The sequence below is a fragment of the Anoplopoma fimbria genome, chromosome 11 (genome assembly GCF_027596085.1).
Source record: "Anoplopoma fimbria isolate UVic2021 breed Golden Eagle Sablefish chromosome 11, Afim_UVic_2022, whole genome shotgun sequence".
Lineage (NCBI taxonomy): Eukaryota > Metazoa > Chordata > Actinopteri > Perciformes > Anoplopomatidae > Anoplopoma > Anoplopoma fimbria.
This window is the reverse complement of record NC_072459.1, coordinates 23,307,508-23,330,884: the sequence shown is the minus strand read 5'-3', so window position 1 is coordinate 23,330,884 and position 23,377 is coordinate 23,307,508. Positions and strand designations below refer to the sequence as shown.

The 23,377-nt window shown below is 41.7% G+C and overlaps 3 protein-coding genes across 3 annotated transcripts; 1 reads left to right on the top strand and 2 right to left on the bottom strand.

Annotated features, from left to right (window-relative positions):
* Nucleotides 1-1,440: 1,440 nt before the first annotated feature.
* On the top strand, nt 1,441-5,083 carry kdelr3 (KDEL endoplasmic reticulum protein retention receptor 3). The gene is made up of 5 exons (XM_054608225.1): nt 1,441-1,833; nt 2,206-2,306; nt 2,578-2,736; nt 2,932-3,184; nt 3,847-5,083. The coding sequence occupies exons 1-5, from the start codon at nt 1,743-1,745 to the stop codon at nt 3,888-3,890; spliced, it is 648 nt and encodes a 215-aa protein (XP_054464200.1). The 5' UTR covers nt 1,441-1,742; the 3' UTR covers nt 3,891-5,083.
* A 236-nt stretch (nt 5,084-5,319) lies between these two features.
* Nucleotides 5,320-6,656, bottom strand: LOC129099104 (GTPase IMAP family member 7-like). Its single transcript, XM_054608272.1, has 2 exons — nt 6,626-6,656; nt 5,320-6,356 (listed from the first exon to the last, which is right to left on the bottom strand). The coding sequence occupies exons 1-2, from the start codon at nt 6,654-6,656 to the stop codon at nt 5,320-5,322; spliced, it is 1,068 nt and encodes a 355-aa protein (XP_054464247.1).
* A 1,392-nt stretch (nt 6,657-8,048) lies between these two features.
* LOC129099049 (ankyrin repeat and fibronectin type-III domain-containing protein 1-like) lies at nt 8,049-19,953 on the bottom strand. The gene is made up of 18 exons (XM_054608212.1): nt 19,755-19,953; nt 19,155-19,452; nt 18,849-19,049; nt 17,339-17,452; nt 16,922-17,019; nt 16,529-16,619; nt 15,742-15,849; nt 14,962-15,061; nt 14,259-14,388; nt 13,995-14,114; nt 13,648-13,754; nt 13,176-13,290; nt 12,706-12,872; nt 12,176-12,353; nt 11,783-11,945; nt 11,154-11,320; nt 10,604-10,808; nt 8,049-9,963 (listed from the first exon to the last, which is right to left on the bottom strand). The coding sequence occupies exons 1-18, from the start codon at nt 19,914-19,916 to the stop codon at nt 9,266-9,268; spliced, it is 3,222 nt and encodes a 1,073-aa protein (XP_054464187.1). The 5' UTR covers nt 19,917-19,953; the 3' UTR covers nt 8,049-9,265.
* Between the last annotated feature and the right edge of the window lie 3,424 nt (nt 19,954-23,377).

The following is a 23,377-nucleotide window of genomic DNA, read 5'->3' as shown; positions in this document are numbered from 1 at the left end:
GCTCATAAACCAGACAAACTATTTGTTTACATGTTTACAGTCAAGCAACACCGGAAAATGTAAAGTATTTTTTGTAAAGTAAAACGGTATCGTCTTTTCAAATAACGAATTGCCTTATAATTTTCATCATACTTGCTAACATACTCTTTAAAGAGGTAACTTGTATAGTATACAAGTTACCTCTTGAAATGCGTGTGATTGACAGCCTGTCACCCCTGAAAAATACTACTAATGTTTACTACTAATGTTTACTACTAATGTTTACTACTCATGTTTACTACTCATGTTTACTACTAGTGTTTACTACTCATGTTTACATGTTTACTACTAATGTTTACTACTCATGTTTACTACTAATGTTTACTACTCATGTTTACTACTAATGTTTACTACTCATGTTTACTACTAATGTTTACTAATGTTTACTACTACTCATGTTTACATGTTTACTCATGTTTACTACTAATGTTTACTACTCATGTTTACTAATGTTTACTACTAATGTTTACTACTCATGTTTACTACTCATGTTTACTACTAATGTTTACTACTAATGTTTACTACTCATGTTTACTACTAATGTTTACTACTAATGTTTACTACTAATGTTTACTACTCATGTTTCTTTATGAAGTCCAGGTGAACCTGTGTGTTTGGTGTGTGGGGAGCATGTCGCCGTGTTTAAAGAGGACAGTCTGAAATTACGAGACGAAACATAGAGAAATACAAAAACTTCTCACACTGAATGAAAAAAAAGAACTGAAGAACACTAAAATGTGGAAATATAACAAGTGAAATGGGACACTTGATTTTTTTTTTTTTTTTTTTTTTTTTGCACAGTTCTGAAAACATTAAATGTTTAATATAGGCATGTAAAGTCAAAAAGGCTACAAAACTGGGACACTTTTCTTTACACAGTTACACAGTTCAGTGACATGTCTTGTTTATTTTGGCTACAAAGATGATGTGATGTCTTTAGAAAGCTAAGAAAATCCTTGTTTCAATAGTATATGAAACTCAAAATGCCCTTTGTTATTAATGTGACTGAAAATGAGTCAAATGTTTCACATTTTGTTTATCATTTTGGAAATTCTATTTGAATAAATGACATTTTTGAAAGCTAACCTCACCTTTTAATTGCCAAATAATAACATACACTCTTACCAGCGGTCAAAACAATGCCATTTACTGCTTTTTATATAGAAATAAAATGTATATTATGCATAATTGAGTTCGGCATTTTGGCCCAGCCCTCCAAAACATTTTCAGTTGCTCATTTGGCCCCCTGGGGAACATAATTGCCCACCCCTGTTCTATAATATACAGTGTAGTGATTCCCTCATGGTCAGACTGTGTTGGCTATTGTGGGGTTTTACTTTGAAAAACCAGAACCGGAACCGGATGCGTGTGCTTGTTGCTGGCAGCTTGACGCTGGTTCCTGCAGACTGAACTGTCAGCCACGTCGACTCCTCTGAAGCAACTTTCGTCCGAGACTTTACGCGGACACAGCGGAGCTAATGAGTCTGTTTATCTGATATAAGATTAGATAACCAGCCGGACAGACTCAGAGCTTCTGTGCAGCTTTATTATCTCTTTATTATCTCTTTATTATCTCTTTATTATCTCGTCTTGTCTCTGAGCTCGCCGTTGGTTGTTGGGCTGAACATCTCTGCCCAGTCTCTGGAGGACGTGCAGGGCCTGTCAGGAGCTTAACTTAGTTGTTTGTCGGAATATTAAACAACATGAACGTGTTTCGTCTGGCCGGTGACGTGTCACATCTGCTGGCTATCATCATCCTGTTACTGAAGATATGGAAGTCCAAATCCTGTGCTGGTAGGCTGACACACGCACATCCCTGCACTGTCTAACCCAGGGCCTAACTTTAGCAATATGCATGCAGTTTGTACGCTATACGTACATCAGTGATGCACAATGCACGGTTTTCAAATGTTATTGTTGTGATGAGTTCATTGTGGAGGGGTGTGCTTAATGCTGAGTGGTTCTGCAGGAGTGGAAGCGACGTGGCATGTTGACAGAGCAACATGCTGCCTGCTCCACCCTGCATCTTTATAACAAACCAATTCTGCAGGATAAGAAGGATGACATCTTCTTCTCAATATCTGGGAGCTGTCCTGGACCAGGAAGTGAGACAGACCCATTGGACTTGGTTTTAAACAACTTCTCTTTCTCTCTTTCTCTCTGCAGGCATCTCCGGGAAGTCTCAGGTGCTGTTTGCACTTGTCTTCACCACCAGGTACCTTGACTTGTTCACCGTCTTCATCTCTGCTTACAACACGATCATGAAGGTAAGACAGACTGTTTTACACACACACACACACACACACACACACACACACACACACACACACACACACACACACACACACACACACACTGACCATTAAACTGGCTGTTTTACACACATAAATAAAAATACAATGTTTTTACAAAAGATCGTGTGTGGTAACTATGCAAATCCTGCAGCAGGCAGTCTGTCAGACTTAATAACAGTGTTTCACAGTGTTTACATTGACTTTTATGGCCCGATATAAAACCAATATCCGTCTCTGCTCTCAGATGGTGTTCCTGTCTCTGGCCTATGCTACTGTGTACCTGATCTACATGCGCTTCAGGAACACGTATGACTCTGAGAACGACACGTTCCGCGTGGAGTTCCTGTTGGTGCCGGTCATCGGGCTGTCCTTCCTAGAAAACTACGCCTTCACCCCACTGGAGGTATATAAGTCTGTAACTTCAATACATTTGAGTCCAGGTGTAGAAAAGCAGATTGAGAGATTTGTGGGGAGGTTAAATTAGTTTTTTTTATTAATGGGACAAGTCGCCTTGATGATACACTTCTTCTAATCTTTACTTTAAACACCTCAGTTTAAGAGTCAACTCATGTGTCTCCCTCCCACTGATTCCATCCAGATCCTGTGGACCTTCTCCATCTTCCTGGAGTCGGTGGCCATAATGCCGCAGCTCTTCCTGATCACCAAGACGGGCGAGGCCGAGTCCATCACCACCCACTACCTGTTCTTCCTCGGCCTCTACAGAGCCCTCTACATAGCCAACTGGGTGTGGCGTTACCACACCGAGGGCTTCATTGACCAGATCGCCGTGGTGTCCGGCGTCGTGCAGACCATTTTCTACTGCGATTTCTTCTACCTTTACTTCACAAGGGGTGAGAAGACACTATAGCAAAGGACATGATTTAGTATACAAACTACTGGCTGTGGAGACATGATTTCAGACCTGATCTCTTTAGATCAGCTGGATAGAGCTGCAACTAGTATTTTGACTTTTTTTTTACTGAACTCACTAATTTATGAAATATCAAAAATAATGACAAAAGCTCATTATTTCCCAGAGCCCACAATTTATTATCAAAGCCCAAAATACCAAAATAAAAATATTCCTTTGATATAAACATAGGAAAATTAAATAATAATTACATAAATAACAAATGGTATTTTTGGTTTGGTGTTTTTCCTTGATAGATGACAGAGAAAGTTAATTGACAATGAAATGTGCTGTACAACTTATTGATACAGAGTTCATGTGTTAGTCAGACAACTAGGCTCTGTGTTGTGATTACGAGAAGTTATTTGTGTGCTGTTTTTTTTACGTTGTTAATCCTGCTAGTCCAGTTGAGGAGGATAAGTATAATTCTTGGCAGCAGTTAAAGCAAAACATATGAAGTTGGTCAGGAGACTGGGAATAGTGTTCTTTTCATGTTAGCTCACCTGGTAAACAGAGGTGTGGGAAGAGTTTCATTTTGAGCTTTTAAAATCAAACTCCTTTTTTAAGCCTGCTTTGTTCTTCCTCTTTTGTCCTCCGCTGCAGTGCTTCGAGGGAGAGGAAAGATGAGCCTGCCGATGCCCATTTAAACCAGCGTCTGTGCCGTTCAGCCACCGATCCGTGCCCGATGCAGCTCCGCATCTGAGCACAGACCAGCTGTACGTGTTTTTAGCAATGGGACTAATGGTCTGATGTCATTCTGTAGACTCAAATTGTGCGGACTTGATTTTTGGCTGTCATTGATACTTTGTTTTACGAGTCTGTTTGCATACATGCACTGTTGTGGTCAGAAGTTTGGGTCTTATGTTTGTTTGTTTGTTTTTCTTCATAAGATGCAAATGTGACACTAGAAATTCTTCCCTGATGAGCATGTGGAACTTAAATTCAAGCGAGCGAGTAACACTATGGAAACTGTGTATTACTCTTTGGCTCTGGAGACTGTTGAACAATGTTCAATCCACAAAACTGTACTTCAGGTAGATTGTATGTAGCTTCTGTGTTTTCAGAGTTAAAGCTGTAAAAGCTCCCAGAGTTTCATGTCAAAGCTTTCTACACTTCCAGTCACCGCCACGTTTGGCAAACTTGGTCTTTCCTTGTGATTTACAGTAATGACAAATATGTTTGTTTTTTCTTTCAAATTTGTACTGTTCACTCATTAAGACTAGTTCATTTTATTTATATAGCCTATTCACTAATCACACATTTTCATGTAATGGTTCTGTAATGTTAGATACCCCCTGAATAGCTAACTGCATTATAAGCAATCAATTTATTTCCTTATTGCCAAGTATGTCCCTTTTTTGTATTTCCTCTTAATCACTGTCTTTCATATTTCAATGTTTTTCTTAGTGGGAGGAAAAAAAGGGCTAAACATTCTGTCTTAAATGAAACCAAAGATGAAACAGACAACTGCTGCAATGTTTTAGTCAAACAAATGCTGTTGTCTTTCCTGGGTTGGTCCTTTGACCAAACTGCCTTTTTGTGTCAGGGATAGAAAAAAAAAAAAAAAATATATATATATATATATATGGGGGAAATAGCAGTAGAGTGTGTTACACTTCTGTAAAAGAAAAAAAAGTTTTTTACACTTGCAAATGTTTTAGTACAGTAAGTTGAATTGCACACAATTTTTATGACATTATCTTTCATATAACATGTGAATTCTCTCAACTTAAAGGTGTGGCGATGTTCTTTGTTACCATCCACATGGACTGCAACACACCAGGATGTTTACCTTTCTGTAGGGCGCACACACACACACACACACACACACACACACACACACACACACCACACACACACACACACACACACACACACACACACCCTCACACACCCACACACACACACGCATTCTAATTTAACAGTATGGTTTGAAAGTGCTGGTGCATTGCGGTGATGTTAAACAGAGATTGATAACATTAGATGCCCAATGAAAATAAATACAGCTGAGGGACTTTCATACATCATTACCTCTTTATTGAAGACTTTACTGCAATGAGGGATACTTGACTTTGTTCAGTGAGGTGTTTTTAGGAAAGTCTTCCTGTGTTTATATAACACCTTGCTTCCTTCTCTCACAGCTCCTCCCACCGCTTTTGCAGCTGAAGTGATGGAGAGCGGTGACGCTGCAAGAGCCGCCGCCCTCTCCACCACCTTCACCTTCTTCACAACCTTCCCTTTCCCATCGTCGTCTTTCCCCATGATCCCTGCCCCCTCTGCGGCGCCTTTCCCCACTGCAGTCAGCAGCTCGCACCAGAAAAGCCTCTCCACCCTTCTCTTGGCCTCTTCTTCCTCCCTCCTCCTCTGCTCCTCCTCCCTCTGCTCCTCTTTGTTTTGAGCTGCCTTCTGAGGGGACTCCACCTTGTGTCCTCTTTCTCCCAGAATCCTCTCTTGGATCTCCCTGATGGCCCTCTCGGCCTCCTTGAACATCTCATTGCTATAGCAACCGCCTCCATTGTCCGCCACAGTCTTGTCTACCTTCTTCAGGAGTTGTGCGACCTGTTGCGAGCCCTCCGTTGTCTCGTCATCTAAACTGTTATCAAAGACGTGATACCCCCCATGGCAGCTGCTGACAAATTCCGACAGCTCATCGCTCTCCACCAGGAAGTCCTCGATGCGTTTGCCGTGCAGCTGCTCACCCCATGTAAACAGCACCATGGTAAACCTAATGGCTCCAGGTCCAAACGTAGCCTTGATCCACTCTAAGGCGTCCCTCTCCTCCTGGGTGAACCTGCCGGGCTGCAGGGTCACCAAGAAGGCGTGGGGTCCCGGAGAGGACAGGACAACACTATGTCCCACCTCTGTCATGACCTCCTCAGGGGTCAGTTGTGTGTGCAAGAAACCCGGAGTGTCAATCACAGAGATGCTCCGCCCCTGGACTGTCCCGCTCTGTCTCTTGCACTGTGTGGTGACAGAGCAGGGGGAGACACTGACCCAGAAGGCGGATCTGCCCAGGATGGTGTTACCTGAAGAGCTCCTGCCCGTTCCTGTCCTACCCAACAGAACCATCCTCAGGGGTTCAGCCTCTGATGCAGGGAGTGATGCGTCACAGACTGTGGCAAAGAATACAGTTATAGTACATTTATATTATTATCATTTTATTATAATAGAAACATCTGGCATATTTAAAGCAGATATTCTAAAAAAAATACATTATTCTTAGAGGATTTCATACCATATTTGGGCTATTAATTATGCATGTTTATTTTATTTATATAACATATATCATTTTCTAAATGATTGTTATTGTTTTTGTTTAATAGCCTGTGGTGCATAGGCACAGTGCTGCTCTAATCAGTCTCAAAAACAGTCATCGACATACCTTTATGTGACGCAGCATTTTCAGATGACATCCTGACAGCAAACGACAGTAAAGCCTTTGTCGTGGCGGCTTTTTGGTGACCGAAAATACAGGAGACGGATCCGTGTTTAAATCCACTGCGATTGAGAAGTGTCCTTGCTTTTAATTGTCATTTAATTAGCACCAAACCGCAGAGAGCACCGGTGTATCTGCAGTCCAGAGGAGCAGAGATAGACACATATACAGCCCTGATGTGATGAGACACCAGAAAGGAAAGAGACACCAGACAACTGCTATTCAAACGGATCCTTGCCAACACAGCGGCCAACTATACTGATTTCATTGTTGTCATTGTAGTAATCACACAACCAATGAGTTGCACATTGTTATTGATAATGACTTACATAGCAGTTCCTGACTTTGACCACTGGAGGGCAGTGAACACACGCATACTAATATTTTCAGTGAAAACAAAACAATTCATACAAAGTAATTAAAAGAGAAAATAAAATATAATCACACATAAGCCATAGAGGTTGTTCCATCAGAATATAGCTTTTACAGATAACTATTCAACCATTTAAACTATTGAAGCAAGCTCATCAGTGACGCAAGTAATAAGCATGACTTATAAGATAAGATAAGATAAGATAAGATAAGATAAGATAAGATAAGATAAGATAAGATAAGATAAGATAAGATAAGATAAGATAAGATAAGATAAGATAAGATAAGATAAGATAAGATAAGATAAGATAATCCTTTATTAGAGTAAAGTGCACACAAGAGACATAGTAGAAGAAGACAAGCTAAAAAATTAAAAATAAAATAAAACAAGTATTATAAATAAGCAATAAAAAACAGTAGAAAAAACAACAATAACTGAAATAATAATTAGTAATGGGAAAAGGGAACAGTGGCTGTTAATTTTAGAGAGAAAAAAATATAATGTTCTGCTACAATCTCCTAATCAGTGACTATTTGATGTTGGGGAGAGCTGGCACTAAGTTAATTAGAAATGTAATATGTCAAACTCCCTTATCACATACATGTGATTACAAAGTATATCTACTTGGTAAAAAACAACAGTACTCTCCAAAATAGATGTCCCTCCGCTTTTGCTTTATCATTAGGATGAGACGTGATTAATGAGACAATTACAATGAGTTATGATGGTTTTATATGTGGTCATCAAAGTACCAGTAAGAATGAGCTGTCTGGCATTAACAAGTACAACTGGAGAGTGAGAGGATGTCAATCAACACATTCTGGACACGGAAGAAGAGAGCTAATTAGGCAGAACAAGTGAATAAACAGCTGTTGAAGTGCCCACATGCCAGCAGGGCTTTGAAGTGTGGAACTGAAAAGATACAGGCTTTGCATTATTCCCTTTATTTACACAGGAAATAAGAGAAGTTTAGGAAATGAAACAGAAGGCCGAAGCAGCATTTGAATGCAGGAAGTATTTAATAGGATTTTTAACAACAATAGTTTGGGCTGTTTCAACCCACTTAACAGTTTAATACATAATGACCGTTTGTGGTGTATTTATCTTATTCCTACCAAAAATAAAAATAGCCATTTGTGGACTTTTGTTTAAAGGCACTGAGCTGTAAGGAAAAGCTATTCTGTTCTATTAAACTGTACTCTATTCTTGTATTTTCAGTGTGCCTGCTCTGCAGTAAAGACACAAAACATTACTTATTGCCACTCTTTCAAAAACATTTATCAAGACTGCATATTTACTTGGCTGTAGTTCAATAAATACAGATGCAACAGTAAGGCCAAATCTCCTCCAAAGCAAAAAAGAACTGACATGAATGTGTGAATTTGAATGTTGTGCATTTCCCTTAAAAAACTGTAATGTGTATGCTACATAGTAGACAAATAACGGACATTTCTGAGTACTTTTGAAAAACTGTGACTAGGCCTTTGTAGTGAAGGACCATTTGTGAAAAAATCTGAAGAAACAGAAGAAGAAATCATCTTCTACGTCCTTCTCACAACTGTAAGTTGACATCTTGACTTTGGTTTCCTTGCAGCACCTGCATTTTGTCTCTGACTTCTCTTTTTTTGTCTGAATTGCATGTTTTGTCTCATTAGATATCTAGGCTTCAGCTTGAAATGGAAAACTTGTAGGACAGACAGCAGTTAATGTATATTCAACTGGATTATATATCTTGCTACTTTTTTGTTATGCCAAAAGTGCACACCGGTAAACCAAAAAGAAGCGATTCAATTACACATTCAGTATAGCATTCATTTGTAGACTGCACCTCCATTTTAGTGAATTTTGTGCATCTAATGAGTCTGTTTACTCCATCAAGCAGCAATGTTGCTTTATGCTGTAGTGAGTGATGGAGTTTCAAGTCATTAAAACCATTACTGTAGCTTAGTTTTTCTACACAATAAGCTCTAATGGACTTTAGAAAAGACAACTACAGGGCCAAAAATGTGCAAATAACATTAATCGTGTTAGATGAAGTATCTAAATGTCACTGGAATCTTCCTCCACAGCAGTTATTGTTAACTCAGACACAAATTTCCAAGCCAAAAGAAAAACGCACTAGGATCTTCTGTCTGTAAATCAACTGAACTGCAGCCCACTGATTTCCTCTTGAATTGATACAAGGTCAAAGAAGGCTGGTGCTTGAGTTGATATCAGGATGAACTGTCAGCTGGTCTGTCCCACTCCACCTGGTTTCTCAATGGAAAGCTCGCTCCCTTGCTGGGAACCTGCTGAGCCTCTCTATCCCCTGTAGAGCAGCTCAAAGCAGGCGCGTCACCCCCTGTTGCGTCCACTGTGGCATGGGAGGCAGACATGTCTTTATTCTCACAGTGAGTCTCTTTCACACTACTGCTGTTCAGACAATCGGCTGAATTCTCAAAGTCAAAGAAGGTTTTGCTTTCTCCGATCCCTAGTCCAAAGCTCTCTAGCATGTCCAATACTGACGGTGTGGACGGCCCACTTGGAGTCTCCTCCTCAATGAGACTGAGCGTAGGCAAGATGTCCACCAACTCTGCCATCTCCATTGGTCGGATTACCTCAGTGATGCTGGAAGGAAAGTCCTCTTCCCCGCTGTAGGACTCCTGTGTTTCCAAAACTGTGTACCCGACTTCGAACTGTGCAACAGCACCAGGCTCTAGTCCGGACTCGATTAAAGCGCTGGCGCACCCTAATTCTGACTGGCCAAGGCTTGTCAAGTCTACAGTTGATTGGGCAGTGATGTCTACCGGGTATCCTCCCTTCGCCACACCCTCCATTAACAGTGTGGCCTCTTCAGGGACAACCATGATTCCTGATGGAGTGGCGATCTCAGCAGCTACAACGTTTGAAGGAGTCCCACCAACTAAAGACTCTGGAAGGGAAATGGGGAAGAATAAAATGTTAATCTTAATACTTAAGTTACAGCAGCATTCAATCTGAAGCAAGCTACAGAAATTCCTTTTGCAGCTAACACACTAAACTAAAATTGATTAATATTGCAGTTAAAACACGAAACTTAAATGAATCAATATTGTAGCACAACTAAAGACTCTAAACTAAGATGGTGAACATAGCAAACATTAAACAACCTAAACATCAAAATGTTAGTATTATCACTGCGAGCATGTTAGCATGCTGACATTAGCATTTAGCTCAAAGCGCCGCTGTTCCTTTTTGCATTGCTGCAAACTCTTATTGTTGTTATTAAAAGTTTTATCTCACTTGTACAGTCTCTCTTATGCATTATTTTATATTCAGTACACAGTCTCTCCCTGTGATGCAGCATGACATATTTATTAATATTTATATTTATTTATATTTACAAAAATAAGCCTACAATGGGGACCATGTCTTTGAATATGTTGAAACGTGGAAACTGAGTACACATTATGTATGTGTTATGTAACTACAATATTAACCTTGGACTTTATTTCCTTGACTGTCTCAATCCTGAAAGTGGTACTAGAATACAATTTAATACATGCTTATCTTCACACACATCATCATTGTACCTGCAATGGCTCTCTGTGCCTGTATGCGATGGGGCCACGTCAGTCTGGCGGTCAAACTCTCCTCCTCGTCCTCACCATCAGGACATGGCGGAGGGTCTCCTCCCATCACCAGGCCTAGAGGCACCGCCCCGACCCACTGCTTGGACCGAACGCACTGCAGACAGTCCATAATCCAGCGGGCATCCCTCCACACCACTTCCAGACGCTGAAGAAACGGGTAAATAATATGCAAATAAGAAACTGAAACAGTTGAATTAGCTAAAGTACAACTGAAATCAGATTAAGTCATCCCTTTTTATAGTCAGAAATTATGTCTACTAACATTTCCTCCTGGTGATTAAGTGAAATTCTTAAAATATAAGTTTTGGCTGCTAACTTAATCAAAACATTGATGGATCGAGTAAAAGCCTTAATTTACTATTCATTTCCCTCAGATTAATAACAGGAGAAGCGATGTAAAAAGAAAAAGCTTTGAGATAACAGTACTTTGTCCGATCCTGTACTGTATTCTTTCATAAGCCGTCTTTTGTCACTGCTTTCATGATCTTACTTGGGAAAGCTCCGTGATGTGGTTCAGGCGTTCCCGGGCCTCCTGCACCTCCTTGGTGTCCAGCGCCTCCCGCAGAGCCTGCTGGGCTAGATGTGAGTCCAGCTCCAGCCTCACCCAGGCCTGGCAGTACTGGGACAGGAAGTCGCGTTCATAGGTCCAGAAGTGAACTGGTGATGGGCCAGAGTTGAGAGGGAAAACAAATCACTACAGAGAGAAAAAAGCCTAAGAACTCATTAATGCGCTTTATCAAACCTTTAGCATAGGAATTTTCAAAAAAGGGTCAAAAGGAAAGATGGATTTAAATTAGAGATGAAACAAACCCTAAAGTATGGATGAAAAGAGGATCAAAGGACTAATTAGATACATTACATCTTCAAAAGACCAACATTAATTTGGCCCTTTCCATTCAAACTGGCAATGATTTAAGTGCATTTCATGGGTTGTTTTGGGGGGGTAATCTAAAATTCTTTACTTAAGATGAATAGAAGATGAGACAAACGTATTGATCTTGAAAAGATAAAGTGACTTCTGTTTTACAGATTTTGTTTTCATTGTTTAGCCTTACTCCCCTGCCTTGTTATGGGCCCTCTCTCTCTCTCAGCAATTCTTAAAAACACTGTGCTACCTACCCAGCTCAAAGATCTGCAGGGGCATGGTGAGTCCAGGCTCCTTTGTCCCCACCAGAGGCCAGTAGCTGGAGCTGAAGTCCTCACTGGGAGGCAGCAGAAGCAGCATGGACAGCTTGTCTCCAAAATGCAGCAGCTCCCGGGTGTACACGCCGTACTGATACGCCTGTCACAAACACACACAAAGAATGTCTGAATGTTGTAAAAATCTGTTCATGTTGAATTGTACTTCATTATGCTTGCATTTAACCAGAAAGCAATCCAGTGTAATGAGAAAATACTATAAACACAAGCAAACCAAAGTGGTTCATAATAATCTTCTCCTTCTCAACAAATAATACCATAATTCTTTAGAAAATAGAGCTTCAAGGTGGCTCTTTTTAAAGTCCTTTTTACCCTGTAGAGGGGGATGTTGAGCTTTGTCAGGAGGTGTGCGATGGCCGCTCTCAGAGACATGATGAACTCCACCAGCCCGCTGCTCTCCATGGTGCTCTCATCCTCGCCACTCAACAGGTTCGGAGTGCTGCCATTGGCTGTGGTGTAAACGTGACTCTGAAGCCATGCCCACTCCTCTCTGTCACACAATGAGGATGCAGTTCACAAGACATCACTGTAAAAGGCGTAATAAGTAAGTAGGATTGGATAGTTTTGCATGTTATTACTCATTTGCCATTAACTACTCATTGCATTTACTTTATGTTCAGGCAGAGCTTTTTCCAAAGCATTTTCCTACGTTTCTGGATTGATTTTAATACATTGTTGTAAAGTGATTCAGTCACAGATGCCTTGTTGGTGTAGACTTACTGGGAAAGTAAGTCTACACCAACATCCAAGAGATGAGAGTTTGCAGACAAACGGAATCCTTTTTATGCCAGGAACTACCACATTTCAAATTTCTTTCCACAGTAACTCACAGACTGCATTACCTGGAGACGTGGGAGTTATGTCGGACCCGTGTGTGGCAGAGCACATTGGGCAGCCTCTGGGGCACCAGGACCCGGATCTGTTCCACTGAGCTGCACAGTTTCAGGATGCCCACGTACAGACCCGGCTTGGCCCACTGAATGCTGTGCCTGTGGAGGGAAAGTTTCTCCTGGACAACAGAGAGAAGCCGATGTGGGTTTAGGGATTTAAAGAGATGTTAATAGGATGTATAGTTCAGATGCAATTTATTTGGCGTATCAAATTCAGTTTTGGGCTGCTAAATTAATTGCATTGCATTTTTCAGGCTTGAGTGGCACAAGAGCGAAAAACACGGCTCAATGATAAAATCAGGAGCGTCAATGCACTCAAACAGTACGCACTCAGTGCTCATTACATTCTGTTACAAGTAGCCACTGCTCCATGATGTTAGACTTTTTCTGTGTGTCTCTCTTTAACACAAACCCAGGCTCACCTTGAGCTGATCGTAGAGCATGTCCATGGCAGTGGGCTCAGGCAGCAGAGGGGTTCTGCTGCGGTTCTTCTCCAGGCGAGCCAGGGGGATCCAGTGGAGCGGAGGGTCTGGAGGGCTTGAGAATGATAACAAATGGTTAAAATGAAATGCAACAGATTAATTAATATTAGTATAAAAAAGCCATTATGATGCCAACAAGCAATAGAGAGGCTGGATATCCTGAAATGATACTTCTTTATTTGTGCTAAGCGATTCCCGCATGCTGCCTGATTTGGTTATCATCTCCCTTCGGCAAGGGAGATTCTGATTTGGCTGATTGATAGAGCCTATCACACTGATTGAAAATGCGATCAGAGAGATTTTTCATTGGAAATGTTTGGGCTTTATTCAAACAGAAGACAGACGTTAAAGCCTCTTTTGACACTGTGTGTCTGACAGGATTAACAGGATGAAACAAAGGACACTTTCTCACCTGGGAGGGTTTGGGAACTCCTTAAGAGTCACCAGTAAGACGTTGCCCTGTCGGTCTTTCAGAGGTTCGTAGTACACCTGGCCCAGCTGCATTGTTCCCAGAGAATCCTGACGGCAGATAGAGGTTGAGGTGTAAAACAGAAACATGCAGATGAATAAATGTGAGGATGTTGGGGATTAACGCAGTGAAACACACAAGTTCTGGGGGAACAGGTATGCAGCCTGAGATAGGGAACGAGGCACCAGCGAGAGTAGGACAAAGTAGAGGTATTAAGAGGTAATTTAAATAGCAATTAACACATTTTTATGCCTCTTATCGTGCTGTGAGTATGCGGCTTAACTTCCTACCTGCAGCTGGGAAACGGCTCTTAAAATGTTGTGCCTGTTCTGAAGGAGGGATGAGGAAGATGAATGAGCAGAGGAAAGGGCCTGCTGGAGCCAGGGCACTTGTTGCCATGCACAGGACAACTACAAGAAAAAGAATACACATTTTTCAACAGTTCCACAGCCTTCATTCTGAATAATTACATCAGTAGAATTGATCAATGACACAATGAAAAACAATTCCCTGACTACATGTCTATTAACTGTGTTCCAAATGGATTCGTTTACCTTGGCAAACCAAAGAAAGTCGTGTATGATGGAGGTGGAGCAGCACTGGATCTCCACCAGTGGGATTTGATCTTCAGCTGTCACCAGGATGTTTTCTTTGTGGTAGAAAACAGTAGCCAAGTACACGCCCCTAAAAAGAGATCAATGCAAGACAAGACAAATAAAGGTAGGAAACTTTTTTTATCTAAATACATTAATATTACGACGGTGCTGTTATCACTTTCAACCGTAAATGACACTTGACCGCATGGCAACTTATGCAGATGTTTGTGTCATCATTCAAAAAAATGTTTCCTTCAAAACACCACATTTCAAACGATCCTTTGAAAGTTAAACCGCTTTTAAAAAGCCATTCTGGGGTTCCTATTCTTGTAGTTACATCCTTCCCTACTTGCCCTGTTTATTCTCTTGCATCTAATGTAGTGAATCTGTAGTCTACTTAAGACTTGTGCCAGCTGAAGCCTTGATCGGTCACATGCCACTTCCCACTGATGAGTGTTTCGAACATCGCCTCAATTAAGAAGAAAAAAAAAGTTTCACTAATCTTGAGGTTACAGCAGCTTTAATGTAACTACTGTTCTTCTTAATGACCGTAACAGGTAAAAGTTTGGACTTTCTTAGTCTACACTGTAGTGATCATGTCATCTGTTACTCCTCATAACCTCAAGGCCCAGTGGGACAGGTGAAACGAATGGAGTGTTACCTCTGTAGGAGACGAACAAACTTGGTGGCGGACTGGAACAGTTGTTTGATGCTTCGAGACACAGACAGCCGCTTGCTGGGACTCTGGGGCTTAGAGCTCTCTGTGGAGCGGAGCAGAGGAGGATCAGTCAGCACGAGAATCACTTTTTATCTGTCAAAGCACTCACTACGCATGCACAACATATTTGAATGGGTGAGGGTGGTGAGATATCTTCTATAGTGAGAGGAGTTGATGCAGTGCATTCTGCGGATATAAAATGGTGTAGAATAGAAAAAAAATCTTTAAAGTGAGCATATCAGGTCCTTATGAAACATAAAAATAGATGTTCTCAGTGTTCATTATGTTCTCTGACACAAGAGATTAATACAAGTATAACAGAAACCAAGGTCAAACTATCATAGAAGCTGAAAATTAAAGAAATTCTGATTGCAAATCTCAGGTTTGGGAAAACAATACACATGCTGTCATACTGGGAGGAGAAAGCTTTTTAGTAAATGATAAAATAACCACCAAAGGAACAGTGTTTCCCGGGAGATAAAATAAATAGATTATAATAGAAAAATAATGGGAGAAAATTGGGTCTTTGCAACCATTATCACTAAATGTGTATGAATTATCACATGCAAATTGGCCAACAAGGTTAATATGTTTTTTGTTTTCATTTCATTGTGACAAAAAATATAGTGATACAGTGGTGATAAATACAACTATATGCTTGCTTTCCAGCAGCTGCATATGCGATTGCGTCAGTTGTTACATCACCAAAGACCCGGGTGCTACCTATGCAGAATCCTCTGTAATGCGGTTCTTTGGCGTCTTCCAGCAGTTTCCTCACAAGAGCTTCGTGATTTCTGAACTGTGACTTCACGCCGATGCACTCTCTCCAACCTACACAGAAAAAGAGAAAAACAAAACAAGCTTTCAGTTTTCATGCAATTAGGGAAAAATCACTCAAGACATCAAGAACTAATTTGCAGGAGAGTCCTGAGTGCTGCTTTTTCCGATTTTTGTGATTAGGAGAGTGATTGCATGAGAGACCATCTATGTGCCGGGGCTTGTTTCAGTGCGGATTCATCCTGAGCTGCTGACTGCTCCTTGAAAGTTAGATTTGATGTTCAAGTCAAATTGTGTTACCTAAACTACACTGCAACATGTTGAATATCACTATTTTGGTTGTACTCTGACTTATATTTGGATTTGTATGATTATGTTTTCCTTTATTCTCCATTTCAAAAGCATTGTGTCAATTTTAATTTCACAGTATGAAAGGGAAAGTAACAGCGATTAATGCAGCGAGAGAGAGAAAAGGTGGCATGCAAGAGAAATTACGAGGCCAATTCAAACTCAAAGCATAAGTACGAGGCCCATTGACTGGCGCTGACATCTTTAATTCCATGTTTTAATATTTCATTAATCCACCGGCAATGAGTGGAATCCACTTTTTCACATCAAGCTTGATGTCAGCCAAGTAATTTCATTACTGGAGGACAGAGAAGAAAATAATGTAGCCCTTTTCGGAGCAGTGAATCCACCACATTCATCAAAGTTTGCAGTTCAGTATACTCACTGGAGGGGGCAGCGCTGACCGGAGTAGAGCTCTGAGGCGGGCCCCATCCTTTCACATTGTAGCAGCTCACTCTCACAAAGTAATGCGCTCCCTGCATTTGGAGAAGCACCAGACCAGCAAATTATCACCATGCATTAACCTTATAAAATCGTTCATTCCGGAACAAAGGAATCACATACTGCTGTCATTATTAATTCATCTGGTTAAGTAAGGCAGCAGAGTGGGATAAGTGCTCTCTTCTGGGAAGTTGTTCAGCACAGTCCATGACAATTGGGGCTCAATGAACACAGTCTGTGAGTAGGTCGAGAGCTAATGTGTGTGCGTGATTGCATGTCCCTAAACCATTTTCACTGTGAGCTTGCATGTGTGTGCAGAGTACAGAGTCTGACTTACTGTTGTGAGTCCCTTGATGCTGTAGGAAGGGTTCTTGGTCTCTGAGACTTGGGCTGAGCCGAGGATGCGTTTGAAGCTGGCTGAGGTGCTCCATTCCACTGTGAACACAAAACAATCCCACTGACTGATTACTCTCTGGCTTTACTCAAAGCCCCCATAGGGGAGAACTAAGGATTTGAGTGTTTACAGTTTCCAGGAACTTGCTGTACCTGAGCTTAATCTACCCTTGGCTGCAAAGTATGAAACTTATGCAGCTGCGAAGCCAAGTGGCAAAATAAAGAACCCAAGTGAGATCCATAAATACGAGGCTTTTATACCCGTCAGCCTAAATTATGTGTGAGACCTTGATTATGTTTATTAATCCATCCATTCTCTCTTCGTCTATAATAAATTAAAGTCTTGTTATGCACCACCTACCTCTGTAGTGAGTGATGAGCCCCATGTTGTCACCTTCTGGCTCCTTGATTGCCACAAACAGAGAGGATGTGCTGGTCACCAGTATGGACACATGACTGGGGGGCCCGGGGAGCTCTGGTGTAAAACATTTAGACAGACCACTGTTCAAAAAGGATCACTTCTTAGCTCTGAGACTAAATGATACAGAATACAACAACCACAGAGAATAAATATTGTAAGTATGAAATATATTCTGTGCTATTGGAATGTATGTTTTTAATATATCTTTTTAATTTCTTGATTTTAAAAGGAAATAATAACCCTCAAACACATTTGGCTCCTGACATGTGTAGTTACTGTTCATACTGCGCAGCAGAACAGCTAACTCTCAATGGAAAAAACACAGACTAATAAATCATTTTTGTATTTTCAAGAAGAATCTCGTAGTCCTGGCCTTCAACCTAACCAACCAGTGTTGCTATTAAAATATGCAGCTTCTCCCCTTGCAGCTGTGTGTTTCCCCAAGACGCTGAGTCTCCAGCAGCTCTGTGGGAGCTGATCTGTTGCTCAGCCTGCACTCTGACCTGCCTGCCTATGAATAGAGCCAGCGAGCAGAGTGTTTCCCCACAGGAATCAGCAAACTATCACAATATCGCTATAACAACTGTGACCCCGGCAACAACGCAGTTAAACAAGGATTCCTGCAGCATGATGACATCTGATTGTAACACAATTATATTTCACATTTTAGGCATTTAGCTGACACACTTATCCAGAGAGTATCATTGATTTAAGTGCACCAAGAATAAGAGTCCCTGCCTTATTGCCCTTACAATAACACTGTGAACATAAAACGTTCTGGGTTAGAGAACTAAAAGTGCTTGAAAGATAAACGAAATGAGAGCAAAGGAAAAACATTTATACAGAGTCATTTAAGTAGGTTGCATTGCGGACATCATCACATTATTCTAAAAAACATGAGAGTTTGAAGCGATGGAGAGCTAGGAGGGACTTGTGCAGATTGGAAAGAAAAATGGAAAAAATAAACCAAAAGCCTTGGAGGTATTCAGAGTGTGGATTTCTACGCATGTCACCGGCACCAAGGTTTTGATTTTGATACAAGAAGCCATTGGCAGCCAGTGGAGGGGGTGTAGGACATGGGAGAATTTGGAAAAAGGTTGATGCCAAGGCAGTCTGTTGAATTTTTGATAAGTTTAGAGGGGTTGCAGTGACTTTCAAGAGGCCAGTTAGGCATCACAAGACTCCAGACAGGAAATCTGTGAAAACTTAAGCGAGAGGTAGGGTTGAATACCTGATCACTGTGGTGTCGTCAGCTAGAAGTGATGAAGAGTTGGAAATAAAGTAGCTCTACCTTGTTGAGATTCAGTTTGAAGAGGGCAAAACAAAAAGCAAGAATAGCAGTATTTCTAGCTAGAAAGGACTGAAAAGACAAAAAAAAAAAAAAAAAAAAGGGCTGTGACCTAGTTTGTGTCCAAAGTTGTACTTCACGAAATGCCACAAGACCACTGACCTGTGTTCTGGAAGTTCTGTCTCATGCGGCAGTACAGTTGCAGCCTGAGGCTCCAGAGGTGGATTTGTCTGTGGACGTCGGCCTGTGCCTGAGGCCCTGCCCCGGCCTTCTTCAGCAACTCACTCTTCCTCTCCTCCACCCGTTTGCCCGCCAGTGCCACCAGGGCATCCAACTTAACGGCCCACTCTGCTGGTTGGCACACTGAGAGGAAACGCGGTCGACAGAGAGCATTCATATTATTTGCATTGCATTAAACTCATCCACTTCCAACAGAATGTTCATTATATTTCAAAACACAACACTTACAAACAGGGTTATGTCTGGCCCCCGCCTTTGTCAACACATGGAGCAGAGGGGAATTATGGGTAAGGGCAGCCACGTCCAGGGGGACCAGGCCCTGTTCGCTCACCCTGTTCACCCCCTTCTCCCTCTCCCTCTCCCAGTCCTTCTCTTTCTTCTCTCCTCTCTCCCTCGTGCTGCCTCCTCCTCCTCCACCTCCTCCTCCTCCTCCTCCTCCTCCTCCACAGTTGGTGTGGTCTCTGGACAGCAGGCTTTGTACAGCCAAAGTGTCCTCATTTTCCACTGCCTCCCACAGGGTCTGATACTAATGGGGTGCAGGGTGAAGGGCCAACAGCGGGTGGGCGGGTGAGGGAGAGGGACAGAAGAAGAGAGTTCATATCGAGCTAAGGATTTATTTCACGAGACAGAGTGAAGGGGAGTTGCTGCTCAAGGAAAGAGGCAGTAACAGAGGACACATAAATCAAATCATAAATCAGAGCAGCAGTCTCGCCTGGGATAATGTATTCATAGTAACACATAGTCAGCATGTAATGTCAAAATAAGACCTCGTAATCATTCAATAAAGAACCCCCCCCGCCTTCAAAATGACGGCATATAATATCTTACAGCATCCGCAGGCTTGCTCAGGTGCTTGGGTGCGTCCGTTTGCGTGGCAACAGACGATTCTCCACCCCGCAGTCGGACGGACAGGTTTCTATAGATGCGTTTGGGCGAGACAGGGCCAAAAGAGCGCCGGCGCTGGAGTTGGTTGCTCATGGATACTGACATGGCAGGAGAGGAGAGGAGAGGAGAGGGAGAACAGGGAGACGGGAGACCGCTGAAGAGAATGAAGACAGATTAGTTGATGGAGGGTAAGATTAGGACCCCCACCCTAAGAGCCATAGAGGGTGAAGATGTGATGAGTAAAGTGGCATTTGAAACAGAAAAAGAAGAGGGGGATAAAGAGCAGACTATTAGAAACCTGAAAGTCATCAGAAACCTGGAGGAGTTTATGACGGGGAATGAATTAAGAAAACAGAATATACAGTCAGGCTCAAACAGATTCCCTAACAGTTGAAGGGTGAGTATAGGCTGAGCTGAGTAGTGCTGTTGTGTGGGTGGATAAATGGATAAAAAGTTAGAATGCCGGTACACAGTAGATGAGAAATGCCTCGCAGCATTTATCTTTGTCCCTCCTCCTATTCCCCCTTTTGTTCCTCTGTTACTAGCTATTATGTGACACGGGTTTTATTCGCTCTGAATGGAGTCTCTCAGCGCGCAAAGCGACCGACCCATCAATCCAATTAACTGAAGAAAAGCAATCTCGTGTGGAGGAGCCAAAATTCTTTCATCATAATAAATACGAATCTCCTCGTATCATCAGCTTGAAGATAAAAATCCATCATCACCACAGCAGTAATGATGGTTCATTATCAATTCCATCGTGCTTTTCATCGTTACAATCAGTCACTTTTGAGCCTGAAAATCTGTCTTTTTTTTTTCACCAACACTTGGAGCAAATGCAGTCTGGCATAACCCCCCTTCCTCTTCAATCATCACGTCTTTCTTACATTCGTCACTGTCTGTCTTCTCATCTGCTTTCTCTCATCTCTCTATGTAACAGTTTGGCGGGGACTTTCACGTCTGTTCAGTTTACGTCATGCCCCGAGCATGCAAATCTGAAGAGCATCTTTGGAAAAAGGGAGACATTCAAACTCTATCTTCTCTGTCATCTCTCATCACCACTTTCACATCCAAAAGAAAGCCTCAAGTTTCAGGAGTTTTTTCTAGTTTCAAGACAAGTGCTGGTGTGCTGAGTAGTCCACTGTCCTTGTGTGAAAGCCAATACTCCCCTGGTTGGTGCTATCTAAGGACAGAATATGAAGGCTCTGGCCAAGATGACGCCACACCTCTCAGTGACACATTACCACTGTACCTGATACCTCACTGTGAGGCTCAGTGGTGTGCACAGTACCAGCACTGCCTGTATGTGGGGATGCTAGCGTACTGTATTGGTACAGTTTTCCCATCCATCCATCCATTTTCTGTAACCTGCTTATCCAGTTAAGGGAGCCGATCTCAGCTGTCAATGGGCGAAGGCAGGGTTCACCCTGGACAGGTCGCCAGTCTGTCGCAGGGCTGACATATAGAGACAGACAACCACTCACACTCACATTCACACCTACGGGCAATTTAGAGTCTTCAATGAACCTTAGTTGCATGTCTTTGGACTGTGGGAGGAAGCCGGAGAACCCACGCTGACAACATGCAAACTCCACACAGAAGGTTGTCCAGCCCGGAATTGAACCCAGGCCCCTCTTGCTGTGAGGCGACAGTGCTAACCACTACACCACTGTGCAGCTACAGTTACAGTTTCCCCTGTTTGTTTATTTTGTCTTACATCAATTGTGGAAAGTGCTGATGGAACAGTTGAGAGAGGAGATTAGCTTTAGTGTTTGCCTTTGTTTTTTTGAGGCAGCACAAAGATAAGACAAGGCAAAACACCTGGGGATGAAGACAAATGTGTAACTTAAAGCGAACAAAACACACACGCACACACACACTCACACACACACACACACACACACACACTCTCACACACACACACACACACACACACACACACACACACACACACACACACACACACACACACACACACAGACACAATAGATTAATTGTGGCTTTGTTGCATGTCAGTATATCAGGTTGTGGTGATGTTTTTTTTATCTCACAAGCTGAGGGTAAAGTATGCAGGGTATCCGCAAATAGGCTTTCTGTTGTGCATGGAAACATCTGATGACTAATACTTCCAATCCTACAGGAAGTAATGCAGTACATTCATTTGTGCAAATAAACCAAAGAGGACATCAACCTTTAAGGGTGATCATACAGTATCTAACTTTGTTTCCAAAAAATGCATTTAGTGTAGATGAAGTTATGTTTTTGATAGATTATTAAGGGCACACATTGCAACAGGCAAAATTAAGTCATCATTAGAAGCTAGTTACAGATTATGATATTTGAAAATACAACCGTCAGAGCAGTAGGCAATGAATGTTTCAGCACACTAAATGAATGACAGACTGCAGCCTAAATCATCATAAAAAGTTTCTATGCTTTTTTATTAAAGTTTAAACAAATCTATGAAAGACCAAGAAGCGTTTATTAACGAGTTTTTTTTAAATTGTATAATAATTGTTATCCTAGATTCATCCTAAAAGAAGAATACATGCAGATGCTATGGATACAATAGTAGTTACTAGTATACTATACTGGTAAAACATCTTTGTACGAAAAACCCACGTGGAAAAATACCATGAAACATCATAGATCCATATTTAATCATATGGAGCAATGGGGTCAATCAATTTGCAAAAACAGGTTAAAGTAGTTGAATTTTCATTTCTTACCGTAAACTCTCTTTAATTGGTCTTTTCTTCAATGCTGCAACGGTGCTTCTACATTTTTTTTTTTAAAATAAAATAACTGCTTGTTAGTCAGATATAATCCATCGTACCGACCTCAGGAGTTTTCACCTCTGAGGATGTAGCGCACCTGAACGTTACACCAGAGTGAGAGACTGCTGCTTCTCACACACACAGACACACACACACACACACACACACACACACACACACACACACACACACACACACACACACACACACACACACACACACACACACACACACACACACACACGCTTCTTCTTTGTCCCGCCCACTTCCTACTTTATCTCAATCATTTCTCAGAAGCAAACTTATTTTTAAATAACTTAAAAAGTGCTGCCTGTAAGAGTGGCATTTTCAGACTATTTGGGGGCCAGTATGGTTTACATATTTGATATGTCCTTAAAATGCACGATAGGGTATCTAGTCCAATCCAGTCCCTCTAGTTAAGGACTGAGGAAGTAATTGTTGTATTAACAGTGAATGCAGGACTGTCTTTTGTCTGGGCGGTGAAGCACCTTGATGTTAACCAGCAGAACACAGTCCTCCAATATTTTGTCAGTCTCTACTGCAGTTAAATAGACTACAGGATGACCATATAGTGATACAGTAGGAACAGCTCTCAGTGATACCTTCGCTGTGGCTGCTACATGACCTGTAAATGTCGTTGTCACTGGAAACAGTACCATAATGTGAGCACTGAGTGATGGTGTGACAGAGTGTGGGTTGGTGACTGGAAAAAGGTATGGGGCTATATTTAGGGTGGCTCAACACCCCCACTGATGGCTGCTGTGTGTA